General features: G+C 37.1%; 1 protein-coding gene across 1 annotated transcript; it reads right to left on the reverse strand.

Moving 5' to 3' along the window:
- Positions 1-619: 619 nt before the first annotated feature.
- LOC129133621 (activated RNA polymerase II transcriptional coactivator p15) lies at positions 620-14,128 on the reverse strand. The gene is made up of 5 exons (XM_054653260.1): positions 14,069-14,128; positions 12,072-12,144; positions 10,041-10,160; positions 2,757-2,865; positions 620-1,928 (listed from the first exon to the last, which is right to left on the reverse strand). The coding sequence occupies exons 1-5, from the start codon at positions 14,113-14,115 to the stop codon at positions 1,849-1,851; spliced, it is 429 nt and encodes a 142-aa protein (XP_054509235.1). The 5' UTR covers positions 14,116-14,128; the 3' UTR covers positions 620-1,848.
- Between the last annotated feature and the right edge of the window lie 544 nt (positions 14,129-14,672).

Below are 14,672 nucleotides of genomic sequence, written 5' to 3' on the forward strand. Positions count from 1 at the left end.
TTATCACTCCAAGTTCTACTCGAACATCATATTCTTCCTTCTTCATTTCATAGTTTGTGACACCTACCAAGAAGCCCTTCATCTGGAGCAGCATCTAGTCTAATAGAACTTCCAGTGGGCAGAAGACTCTCTTAACAGAATAGTACACTGGTAGACAAGCCAAGTTCACTACAGTAATGATCCACTATGTACCAGTGTTCCATTGTAAGCACCAAGTACTTTCTGTACAAAATATAAAACAGTTGTGCGCATGTAAGCCACACAAGGCAAACCAAGTTAAATGGTTTGGGCAGGCAGTGTGGGTAGGGCAGAAACATGATAGCCAGCTGTCTTGGCTGAAGCAATCTTAACTCCCTTTGATTGTTGAATCTGTGTTATAGCCTAGTTTAAACACCATTGTTTATACAATACTCTCATTTACAGCTTTTAAATACTATCTTCCTCTGAGGTATAGGTCTATTACTGTAAAAGTTTATGCATCACTGTTATGAATGAGAGGGGAAAGCTTAGACAAGTGCCTTTCCAGGTTTCTGGCAGTAGACAGCAGCTTTATTGAGACGGCCAGCATCCCAAAACCCACTCTTGCTCGCAAATTCTTAATAATGACCAATCAGGCCTATTACAACATGAATCATTTATTGAACAGGCCAAGGAAAACAGACATAAGACTTTAAACAGACTACTTACTACACAGGATAACACAAAAAGAACTACTAGTAGATAAAATATAGTGCAGAATAATAAAGGAACCTATGTTACAGCTAGTGAAGAAATAGTATAGATTAGGAGCCAATGTCACTTACCAACAAATGATGGTGGTGTGCAAAGAATCTCCTTATTACTCTCAATCCCAGGGAAGTATCTCAATGTGAACATCTCCACGTCGAGAACTCTCTACACACTCAGAAAATGTATAAGAGATTTCTGATTTCATGAAAATCATAGTGGTCTTGTATAGTTGCAAAAAGTGCTTGTCTGTCAGTCACTTATTTGCAGCTTATCCTTTCCCACCATTCAAGGAAGGATGTTTATTGCTGACTAGGAGTGTTTTCAGCTGAGATAATTCATCACAAGACAAACCATTCTGGCCTAGCTTAGCCATGGGGAAAGTAGAGAAGCCTTTTGCTGTGTCAGGGGGTGAAAAGTCCTGTCACGATCACATTCAAAATCTAGGGTCTCAGAACAAAAGCTAACTGTATTTTTTAAGTCAATCAAGCTATAGAAAAATGGGAAGAAATAGTGTGTGGCTTGTTTTCAAATGTTATTGTTTAGCATAACACTTCATGCAAGTAATGCAAAATAGTCTATATACTCAGGACTGTTTACATTTGAATAAATACAGTAAATTAGCAAATACAGTATTTAAAATTATCTACAAAAATGTGTTTTACCAGGTATTCACTGTTTGTATCAAGTCTTAAAGCTAAAAGCTGCCAGGGCAATACCAAAGAGTATGAAATAAAAGAAAAAAACATTAAAATGGAGACATTTAAGGAAATCTCCTCAGGAAAAAATATCACATTAATGGTCAATTAAACTAAAACCATAATTAAAGCTATTAGGCAACCTTACCATCATCTTCAATCAAAAGGCCATAAACATATTATTTGATTTTTTTATTTTATACTATGAGGTGAAAGCAACACATTTCCTTTTAGTAATGTATACACAAATAGCCTCAATCAGAATACACTTTTAATGCACATAAAGTATTCATTTTACAAATCATTTAGTAATCCAAATAAATATACAATAGCTTGGAAAACAATATTTTAGAAAACAAATGCCAATGTAAAAAGACCACTTAAAACAACTGAAATGATAAAAGGTTTCTGTATAGCTCTGTATTTACAGTTTTTTCACTGCATCATCAATATCAGAAATCTGTTCCTTCAGCTGGTTCCACTGTTCTGGATTTAAAGAAATACCTGAAATGCATTAAAAAGAAATACTTAGGAAAAAAAAATTGTAGCGCAGAATCTTGCATAGTTACTGTCAAGGCTGGTTTCATACACAGTGTATGTCACGATTAATAATGCTTAACATACCTCAAAGTGTAACAACCACCTCGGTTACAAAGAAATTACTCACTTGGAACACTTCACACCTTAGCTTATCTCCTTACAAAGAAAATTAGTGCAGTATAACAAATGCATTCACAAGTGTTAGGCTAAACACAGAAATTAGGTGCAGGCCTTGACAGAAGGCAGTACAAAAGAAACAAGGATATCAACCGTATTCCCGTTGGCTTCTAAAAGCCACATCTCTGTGGACTTAACTTCTACACACTTTTAAAGAACCATAATTCTGGGGTTTTTTTCCCCTCACGTTTCTTAAAGCACTGTGAATAACAAACTATAAGTAACATTTTGGAGAGACTATTATCACTCCCTAGCACTCAAAAGCCAATATGGAAATCTAATTGTAATAAAAGGAAGAAGTGAAGTTAATTAATGGGAAAATGTATGGCTATGTATGTAACTCCCATACCAAATCTGTTTGTATTTGATGCCTTGTTTTCCATAAATTATGGGGGAATTATTTAGGAAAACAGACTCAGGCCAATGAAACCACTTTGCTTTTGTTTACAGTCAACTGATAAAACTAATTATATGTTAAAATGTGAATCATTAATAAGTAAAAATATTACTCTAAAAATACCATGTAGTAACAAAGTATAGAAATCTGATACACAAAGATCTCCAGCAAACTGCAGACGATGTTTTAGTACAAAATAACATGAAGCAAAACAATACCTTTTCTGCCAGGCTTCATTTCACCTTCTTGATCCATCCAATATTCCCTAATATCAATTAAGACTTTTCCTTTAAAGTCACGAACACTGACATACCTCATTTTGCCAATCTGTCAAAACACACATAAGGATATTTTTTAGGTATTTTATGTATTACAGCATTCACTTTTCCCAGCAGTATCAGACATGTACATGTGACATTGCACACAGCAGCTTATTTTAGACACCAGTAAAACAACTAGACCAAGAGCTTAATCCAGAGCAATCAGTAGGCAAATAAGTAATGTCAATATAAATAGATTAATGACTTAAAATCTGCTGAGTATTCAGCATTCAATGCTCAAAGTAAGTGGTTCTCTCCTAGAACAAGAAAATACCTGTCTTCTTAACAAGCTTACATCTTATAAAACCCACTGATTTACTGTTTTCTGAAATAAATTTTTGGCTCTGTTATAACCATCTTTTTTAGTAGCAGTTGTAAACAAACAGGGAAGAAGGCGCTCTACGCTCTACCACCAAATCTAAGTTTTAGTCCATTCCATAGGTACAGAAATCAAATTAGATATTCACATGAGATGGGCCCAATTTTTAACTTGTTCCCCCCCCCTTTTTTTTCCCTTTTTTTCTTTTTTAAAACATAGTAAATACAGATGGAAACAGAAGTAAGCCACCAACTGCCCCATGCCTGCTTCTGCTGGTTCATTGGGACACTTTCTAGGAACTGTGGTTAAAAGACTGTACCAAATGTTCCCCAAAAGACCCCTATCCAAATACTTTAAGCTTACCACCACAGCAATGGTATGAAATGACTTTGAAATATCAGATTTTCATGCAGTGGCTTAACTGAATTATGAGGGCTTTTTTTTTAATTCTCCAAAGAAAGGGCAAAGGGAAAAGAGACAACAGACATACTATACATTACATTATTTAGGCTTTATCAAATTTGAAAAAGACTGATTTTAAAAAACTATTTGTTCACATAAATTCAAAATATAATGTGAATTTGAGAATGAGAAATTTGATAATAATAAAAGCACAGTCAAACAATTCATGTAAAAAATTCTTAGTATTTTGTATGTACCTCCTGGACCCACCTTGTGAAGAAAACAGACATAAACAATTTTTAAAAAGGGATATTCCTTCCTGATAAAACATTAGTTTTAGTTTTCACCTTATTTAATTTACACATGTTGCACTTTGACATAGTTAAACAGGGGACAAAACAAATCTTACTAGCATAAAGTCTAACCAGAAAGCATGAGCAACTCTCCAGTCAACTAAAATCATTCACAGATGTTTAAATCTGAAGTACTAAGGCCCAAACAACAGGCCCTGAACTAAAGTTGACCTCTAGATGAACCTTCCAACCAAATGTATATGTATCCACTCATTAATGAAGTATTATTAGCAATATGATATATGTATCCACTCTTTGGCAAAACATGTATTTACCTTTCTGTATTTAGAAACTGGACAACGCCACATCTGGCCTTGTCTGGGGTGTAGGATCAAAGACAACTCCCTTGGTTCCTCCTTGAGCCCTAGCCAGGCTTAGGGAGAAACCCAACAGGAGAATAAAAACAGATGTTCCCACATTAGAAGTAATGGTAGCTTGTATATTATAAAAGCTGGGCTCCTCTCACAGCAAAATCAGAAGCCTCTTTGCCCGCAAGGTGGATGCACCACAGAATTTCCCAGTAACTGGGAGTGGTTCTTCAGTCCTTCGCTGTGACAGCTTCCCCCAGCTGATGATTAAAGGATATCTGGATGCAGGGGTAAAGTATTAGGGCAACTGGTGATGTATCTTTCTTAATCACTATAGGCAATCTTCTGTAGTAATGATTAGGTGCATTGCTTAGCTTATTCTTTTGTAATTCTTTGCAGTATTGCATTATAGTAAATTACACTACTCCTTAAGTTGGCATCAGTGTCTGGTGCTGACCAGCAAAACAAAGTCATAAAAGTTGTTATTTCACAAAATATACATAAATAGGCTTTGTGCTTGCTTAAACTAATTTTTCTTCTTATGCAGATCATGCTATTTTAACTCTAAAATTTATTTTTAAATAATTAGGACCTCTTTAAATACCATAAGCCTGAAGCAGTTGTTTTCCTACTTCAAAGCATCCTTTAAAATAAAAAAGTTTATAAGGTAGTATTTTGCAATTTATTTATTAAATACTTTCACAGCACTACAAATTTAACATTCAAAAATAAGGTATTATGTCACAGTAGATGAGTTCTTTTAGACCAAACTTAGTAGCATGTCCAAGTCCATCAGTACTGCTGGAAAAGGATATCCTAAATAGCCTACATGAACAACATTTATTGGTTTTCCCTGTAATGTTTCAGTGACTTTTAAGGTCACCTATAAACCAGCTTCAAGCAGTAGTACTCCTGAACACCTTTTTTTTTCCCCCAGATCTATCAAAGACTATTAGTCTACTGCCAAGTAACTCCAGATTTAAAGAAAAAATCTGATACAAAATAGCAGATTAGAGCTGCAAATACAGTAAAATGATGCAGAATTTGACTATTAGAGATAAGGCTACATGTCTTAATTCAACTACAGTAAGGTGAGGGGCAATAATACAAAGTACACAACATTTATTCAGTCAATAAGTCTACCTTAAATGTAAACAGTTCCATATGAAAATGTTAAAATTGTTAGATTTTACACCACTGTCTAGATTTCAGCTGAATGCTCACATGAAATTTCAAACGTTTAGGTAAACTCAATACAAAATTGTTGCAACTGCTGAAAAGCTTTATATAGGCTTTCAAAGTACTGTTTAAAAAATTAAAACCTAGATTTTGGCTAAGCAAAGTAATGTTTCCTGACATTCAGTTACCTGCAATTCTGGCATTGAGCCATTTCTGACAAATTCTTTTTCCACGCAGCAGCTGATAGACCTAAAATAATTTCACTCCTCTAAGACACCTTTGTATCTCTGTAACAACACATTAATATTCCAAGGGCTTCATTAATTATCAGCAGGGTAGCTGCTGCAGTTCAACCTTCATAAACAAAATCATATGCTTTTCTGCTGTTTTGGCTGGCTTATTTATTTTCTTCCCAGAAAGTTTGGCTTGCACAGAGCCAAGGCCTTTTCTGGTACTCATACAGCCACAATGGCAAGGAGGCTGGGGGTGCATGGGAGGTTGGGAGATGACACAGCCAGGACAGGTTACCCCAACTGACCAAAGGGATATTCCAGACCATATGACATCATGCTCAGTATATAAAATGGGGGGAAGGAGGAGGAACAGGGGGATGTTTGGAGTGATGTAGTTTGTCTTCCCAAGTCACTGTTGCACATGATGGGGGCCTTGCTCCCCTGGAGATGGCTGAACACCTGCCTGCCCATGGGAAACAGTGAATTAATTCCTTGTTTGGATGTGCGGTGCTTGGTTGCTGGCTGGGGTTAAAACATGTCAGCTTTCTATTAAATATTACAGCTCATTTGACATATTATTCTATTAAATTAAACACAAAATATTAAAAGCATTATTTCCAGGTTTCCATTTCTGACAGTAAAATGCACTGAACTGTGTCTAGGTTTGTTTCACAGCTATGCAATTGACTTCCTGTATGAGTTTCAGCAACCATCTTCTTCACCATTTTTCTTCCTCTTTCCCTTGATTAAACTGTATATATATTGTTGGAGAAAAAACAGCAAAAAAAATTTGTTTTCCCTTACCATATGTATTAGAAGAACCACAATAAGCTAATATAAACTTCTAGAATAGAGAGTCCTGCAAACAGCAGAGATCTGTAATACAGCAAATTGGTTTAACAAATTAATTCTGAAACTTATGTGGTCACTGATGCATTTCACAATGTCCTGGTTCCAGTCAGGATAGAGTTAATTTTTGAAGTAGCCATGAGGTGGCATGGCCAAGACAGGGAGGTTATTCCATATCACTTCTCATCATTGCTAGAAGCAGGGGAAAGGGACTGTCGCTTCCCAGGAGAGGGGGTTTCTTCCGGTCAAGAAAACATGGCAGGAGAGCTGTCTGGTATTGTTTCTTGCTGGGGGCTTCCCATGTAAATAATTTCTTTTGTACACTTTTGTTATTAACATAATTGTTGTTCCTGTTCATTTTCTTATCTCATTGCTGTTTCCAGTAAATTGTTCTTATGTCAACCTACGATCTTTTCCTTTTGTGCCTCCAATTGGAAAGGAGGGGAAGAGGGAGTGTCACATGGGTGGGGTTTTTTTAGTGCAAGGACTAAATTGGAGAATACTATTGCTAAATAATGACACACAACCAATCACATTCCAGAGCATCACAAGCATATATTACCTACTTACTTATCTACTTTCAGGAGCCTATGATAGGTAAAGACATTACACCAGGAAACTGAAGAACTTATTTCTCACGAGTGAAAAAAGCAAATTTGACCCAAACTTAAATAAAGGGGGGGAGGGGGGAGTGAGGCCCATATGCAACAGGCAAACTCCTTTTCAGGTAACAATTCCTGTGAAATGCCCAATCATGTAATGTGGTTCTGATAGTGGAGCCCTGGAAAATGTTAAAGATAGACTTTGAAAATTTTAGGCTTTGTGTTTTCTCAGATCACTGCACCTGTGTAAGCAGTATGATAAATGATATAATTGTTAGATGTGATGATTGTTTAGTAAATAAATATAATTATTGTATAATCATAAGAAGAATTATGAGAAACTATGTTGGAAATTTAAGAGAGAACCATGAGAAGCCATGCTTGACTGAAATCTATGTATACAATAGAACAATATAAGTTTAATAATTAACATGAAAGTTATATAACGATAGAATATAAAAACACGATCATCTCGAATGTATAGTCGGAGTCAGATTTGAGTTGAATACTCCTGACACCCAGAGCTCTTAATAAAAGCACCTGCATATAATCACTTATGTGATTATGTGTTTCTGAATGCTAACAGTTCCACTCTGGATAATTAATATTAATACTTTAACCCATCAGCATTAACAAACCTAATCCAAATCAGGCATAGGTAGATGATGGGATTTGTCAAACTAACCAAGGTACATGATGAACAACTCACATTGGCTTGAAGACACAGACAGGAATCTAATGTAACATGAATAATGCTTGTCCTTAGGGCCTCTAGTAATACATCACAAATGGGAGTAAGGTAAAACTTCCACAACCCAACTGTACTCAAATCCTTTAATAAATTCCAGAGTATACTAGGCTGCCTATAAAACTTAAAAGACCATTATGTAAATAAATAAAACATACTTGGTCTCTTATACTTAATTCCCTTCTTCTTACAATTATTTTATTCTTCATAATTAGTTTCAAGAATACCATTATACCAACATTAGTTTCAAACAAAAATAATCAAGTGTAGATCTTTATGAAAATGCTCAATCTTCTAAATACAGCAGTCACAATGAGTTCAATATTAAAGGAAGTTGTATACTTTAAGATCACAGCCCAAAGGTGTAGAACAGCAAACCACTAAGTTTCATGTCAGTTGCTATCATTCCCACACAATATGGATGTCACAGAATTTCTGACTATCATATGAATGCTTTACAGCCTCATTTCCATCAACTGAAGACACACTTGTAAGTTATGCTGCAAAATCACTTGCACACAGATCATTTTTATTACCATGGGGAAGCAGAAAGGAGAGATTATAGTATTGTTAATATTCCTAGAAAAAACAAAATAATACCTCCAAAATTAACATGCAACTAGATCTTCTAGCATGCTCTCTTGGGTAGAAAGGAGAGAAGGGGAGCATTCTCAGACCTACAGTGCTATTTCTACACTGAAACAGGTACATCTTGGTTAACACACATAAGCTGATGTTGCATGAAAAAAGAATGCACATAACACAACAAACAATCTAAAAAAACTTTTGTTGTTGAGTAACTAAAAGCAGGCAGAAACTTAGGAACATTGATGGTTTAAGTCAGGGTGATAGAGAAATTTTTTTCTGTATTGTAGTCAACACTGGAAGAATCCTGCTCTTAGAGTAATATATGTCCTCTACTGTCTGTTTTTAGTAACTTATTACCTTGAGTCAAAAAAGGTTGAAAGAAATCAGAGCACACAAATACTTTTGCTTTTATTTGAAAGTTTTTTTGCATTAGTTGGTTTGGTTATGGTGGTTTGTTATGCTGCTTTGTTTTTTTGGTTTTTTTCTCTTTTTTTTCATTGGGAGGGCATTAAAATTAACTTTTCCCCAAGGCTGAAATTTCTGAACCTATTACAAAAAAATCCCAAACATATAGGCTTTATGCCATGTTTGAGTTCTAAATGCAGTTCCTCTCATTAGATGCAGAAGATACTATCATTTTTCCTATATGGATCAAAGCATGCCCCAGCAGAACTAAAAATATTATATTCTTCCTTCAATGGACAAGTCCAGGCAGTTATGCCCAGGGTCTTAAATTGAAGCTCTCCCTCCAACTATATATACACAGGAAAGTGAAAACTGACACAGGCCTTCACTAGTTTCCCCCCACATATTACTTTGCACAGATACAGCCCGAAACCATTTATTTTACCTTATTCAGTGTTGGAACCATCTTATTAGGCACCTCTCACATAACTTTTCACAAACTTAAGAATCAAAGTGTAAGAATTCAAGTCCCTTTCTCATCCCGTGCCCCCCTTTTCAAACCGGCTAGTCAGACGTTTAATAAGTCTTGATCCACACCCCTAAAAAAAGGAATTCTGAGCTATGCATATTCTTGCACAGCTTTCAGGATACATTGCTTCTTCAGCTAACCCTGGGACATGCAATACCCTGAACTCACAAATGTTTGTGGCTACTGAAAAAATGTACATTCATCCTATTTTGACAATGTCAAAAATTGCAATATTTTTGGATTTTCAGTGAGAAAAACCTGCATCATAAAAGAATGAGCAAAACTTATTCCAAGATACTGTCTTAGAAGACAGTAGCCAAATTCCCTTGACCTAGCTAAATAAGAATTGAGAGTCCATATTTTGGGTTTCCAAGACTGTCCTGATCTAATATTTACAGACAAGATGACTACACAGAGAATTACCACATGCAAAGACATGAGGGTTAGAATCAATTACCACAACTCTGATTCTTTTACTCTATTGAAACCTATCAGTGCTTTTTCTCAGCATCTCATCTTGCATGCTAGCATCATAATCCCCTTCAGCCAAGATTTCAGGAGACCAAGCACAATGCTATCATGATATTCACATAGCCTCATAAAATTTATACAGATTATTATGTAAATGGTTACCTTAACCAGGCTCTAAGAGACTCATCAATTTTACCTGAAACATATTCTCATCTCTGTTACTGCTTTGCTTAGAAGAAGCTGCACCTTTTGAACTTTCACCAGTCTTTTGTTTCTTAACAGGCTTTTCTGGAGCTACTTGCTTTTTCCGCTTTGCCTTGGAGCAAGAATAAAAAAAAAACTCATAAATCGCAACTCATTTTATAAGTTATAAAAAAAAATTATGTTACAGGTCACAAACTATTATGCAATATGTATTAACACCTTCCTCCTGTGAAGGCAGGAATACAATACTGTACATTTAGACTGGAACCAAAAAAAAATCTTCAAATTAGCCTATTTTTGTTCTCAGTGAAGCTTACCATAATAATTTGGCTTTAAAGAGAAATTTAATTAGATCAAAATTCAAAACTCAGTCTTATGCTGTGCCAAGGGAAATAAAGGTTGGATATTAGGAGAAAGATTTTTACGGAAAGGGTGATAAGTACTGGAATGGTCTGCCCGGGGAGGTGGTGGAGTCACCATCCCTAGATGTGTTTAACAAAAGACTCAATGTGGCACTCAGTGCCATGGTTTAGTTGAGGCATTAGGGCATGGGTTAGACTCTATAATCTTGAAGGTCTCTTCCAACTGAGTGATTCTGTGAAAATACATTTCAAAAAGCCTACTTTCTTTGTGCAGTAATACTGTCAGTTTTAATTAAAATTTAAAAGTCTGATAGAAGTTTCATTTTCCAGAAAGTACAATGAAAAATGGGGAACAGCTAACAACTCTGGTAAAAAAAATAGATAAGATAATAAAAAAAAGGATTTGAAAAATCAAATCCAAGAGAACTTTTTTAATTGAAGTCAAATCTCTGTTCATAGCATGATAAATTAAACATGTTTTTAAAACATTGAGGCAATATCACCTGCAAATCAGATTACTTTGTTAGCCAATGCTACAGAGCATGCTACATTTCCACTAATGGTTATATAGCAATCATGCCCACTGTAAAGGAAGAATAATGCAAAGATACCAAAAATTATTCTCACCTGCTAGAATCATATTGTAAATAATCTCTTTTAAAGACAAACAGCTCAAAAAAATACTGGAAGTTGTCATAGGAAAAAAAAACAAAACCAAAACCAACCACCTTACTGCCCACTGAAGTTGATTGTTACACTATGTCTTATTAGGAATACATTTCCAGAAAAAAAAAAAATCACCTGATCATTTTCTCTTATATTAAGATTTCACAAAATACCTAATTTGTTATGTGCAAGCAAGTCACATTTTCATATTTGAACCAATTCAGTAAATCAGACTGTCTCTTTGCAAAGCACGCTAAAAGACCCAATGTCTGCATTACCACCTAGCATTTCTTAAAAAGATAAATTGACTGTTGTATTCAATTTGTTTGCAATGACTGACAGATCTAAACAAATTTATAAATTAAATAATTATTAAAATAAATGAAAACATTACATTTATGCATTTAAAACAGGTAATGTTAAAATTATCAACTCAGAAACATTCTGGTTGGCTCTGCTTTTAAGTGAGAAACTAGCAGATAGTATTACAGTAAACATAAGACTCTGAAACATAAAAAAGAATGTGAGCGAGATAAGCAAGTGGCACATGGATAACAAGGCAAGTGGAGGTTTTGGTTTTGGACTTGCAAGTAATCCAGATATCAAAATGAAGGTTGGGGCGGTGTCCTCAAAATTAGTTCAAATTCTTGCCACCAGAGGCAGCTTATACAGAAGCCGTCTATCACTTGCCACAAAACAGCAAAGAACTCCAGGATGCTTGTGGCTAAATATACCATACAGAAAAACATGAAGCAAAATGCACCTTAAGAATAAAGTGTACTGCAAAGCAAAAAGCATCCACCCAAACCATAATCTTGGGGAGTGGGTTTTGTTGAGGTTTGGTTTGGGGTTGGGAGGGGGTGTTTGGGGTTTAAGTGTCAGATAAATCATATGGAATGACATGCATTTTGTGACATAACACTCAACTAATTCCTTAACCCCTGCCTGAAATATAACAGTTAATACAGTAGTTATAAACTGCATATAATGTTCACCTTTTTGTCAACTTCACTATCTGAATCACTGGCAGATGAGCTTGAAGACACAAGTTCCTTTGACTTAGGCATTCTAGGAAGAGAAAGATAACATGAGAAGACTATAGAAGGAATACATCCCATTATGGATAGAAAGCCATCTCCAAACCTGTTTGTAAAGGCTCCTTATTTAAAACTCTCCTGAAGACTTTCCTGCCTTTTCATATAACCTTTAATACACATTGTAGATGTAATCACAAGCACCCTTCCCTCTTATAGCTCTTCCCCTTTTTGCTGTGACTGCCTTATATGCAGTATTTTAGTTCTGAACTGCTTACAAAAGGACAATTTTTCACCTGTTTCATGTTCTCCCAAGTATGGTAGATACTATAATGAAAAAAAGCAATACAAAACTGGTGTCCAGATGAATTCTCAACGTAATATTCATAAATATAAACAATTAAGCCCCCAACACTACATATATTCTTACATTAGCATTTTGCCTAGTTGAAATTGGGAGTAACAGCGGCATAGTTGTCACAGATTAAGCTTAATTTCCCATCAGTAATACAAAAGTCTGAAAATATCTCAGTTACAGAGAACTACAGTACTGCAATTAATATTTGCATTGCAACTTTACAACATCAGTCACTAGAATATATTCATTTACTGGACAAGTGGACACTCAACTTTCCTTGAATGCATGCTGCCAGGTGTACTTCTACATCTCTCTAGTATGCAAACATGATTAGATACAGCAGTTGAACAACATCTTGCCTGCTACTAAAAACTCTAACAAATAAATAGCTAGTTTGTGACTTCAGAATAAAAAAAGAAGCATCACAGGGAGAAACTATACAAAATAAACTAGCTTGGAAAGGCTAATAAAGTTTTAAAGAAGCATACCTCAGGAAAGAAAAAGAAATAACAGTTTTTAAACTGGCAATGAAATAAACTATGTGCAAAGGAAAAAACAGTCTGAATAGTAATAACGGATCAAATGTGGTTCTAGAGTAAATTGTCAGAATAATTTGGAACACAACGATAGAAGCTGTAGCACTGAAAATAAAACAGGGTATGGGAAGCACACATAAACCACATGTCCTGGTTTGGAAGGACACCACACTACAGGACGGAGGCAGGCAGAGGAGAGCTGGAACGGGGCAATGCAAAAATAAGCGCAGCAATGACATGAAATAGGGAAGCCGAACAAGAAAAGTCTGATACGCGGAGGGCGGGACACCTGCAGAGGACAACTCCAGAGTCCGCATCAGGAAGGGAGAATAACAATATGGAGGAAGATGGAGGCGGAAACTAAAGGAAAAATAAATAGGGTGGGGTGGGTGTCCCCTCTTGAGAAATTAGCAAGCAGAGCGTGAGGACACCGAAGCACCGAGGAGAGGAAGGGCGGAATGAGACGGGACAAGTGAAGATAAGCGAGTACGAACTAGGAACACCAGATAAGCCGATGCCTGCCGCCATTTTCCTCTCCTCTTCCTCTTTTCTACGGTTTGTGTTGCCCCCCAAGGGAAAAGAGCGAGGGCCCGGCAGGGGGACGCAGGCAAGAACACCCAGGTCCTCCCAGGGCAGGGTGGCAGCAAGAAGGATGCAGGTTACCGGCGGTGAAGGAAAGAACACGACACACACACAGTAAAAAAAAAAAAAAAAAAAAAAAAAAAAAAGTCGAAAAGTCAGGGGTCGTCAGCGGGCAGGGCCTGATCCCGGTGCGAGGTGAAGAGCTGGGCGGTTCGCCACCACCATTTTCTCCCTCAAATCCTCTTTGCCCCTCCAACATGGCAGTGGCTACTACTCCCGCTCCAAACCCGCTCCACAACAGGGCATTCCTCCCACAGAGCATAGTGGGCAATCGAGGAAAAGGGAAAGCCTCACCACAGGGTTACCCAGCGTACTTCTCCCACACCAGGCTAGGAGATGACGAGCGCCCAACAGTTGGGGATGGAGGAAAGAGAACACGGCAACAGCTCTAACAAAACACGCAAAAGAACATAAATACTCACTTCCCATACGACTCCTCTACACCACGACAGAAAGAGAAGAGATTCATCGCAGAATCCCCGCCCCAGCCCTGCACCACGTGGGAAGGAGTAGGGGGAGGTGTTTAAAGGGGACGCGTACCTTTCTAACTTGTTCCTACCTCCCCCGCCCTGGCTAGGACAGCCGCCAAAAAACAAACAAACAAACAAACAAACAAACAAACAAACAAACAAAACTGGCTTCCAAAGGGCTAGTCAGCCGCATCATTACAATCGAGGGAGCCCTATGGGACCGACGGCTGAACCCTACCTGGAGCCCGGCCCCATCGGGACTGCAGACCCGCAGAGGGAAGGCCTGCACTCCACCTGGGGGCTGTGAGAGGGGACCGAGAGGAGGGCCCTTAATATCTAAAAGGAACCCTTAAAAATAAATCTGTAAATAGTTGTTTTATTTTGCACGCTGCAGCGGTTCCTCGATCTCATTTAGAACCTCCCTGCCTGCAGCCATGCCCGAGGGAAGGAGAGGAAACGCTCAGAAATGGTGTAGCTACGTTGACTTTGCATACTGAAACCGCAGCACGTCGAGGCGCTGTTGAGAAAAGTGCCGGTTCCCCTTTCTGTCATCGTG

The sequence above is a fragment of the Agelaius phoeniceus genome, chromosome W, assembly GCF_051311805.1.
Source record: "Agelaius phoeniceus isolate bAgePho1 chromosome W, bAgePho1.hap1, whole genome shotgun sequence".
Classification (NCBI taxonomy): Eukaryota; Metazoa; Chordata; class Aves; order Passeriformes; family Icteridae; genus Agelaius; species Agelaius phoeniceus.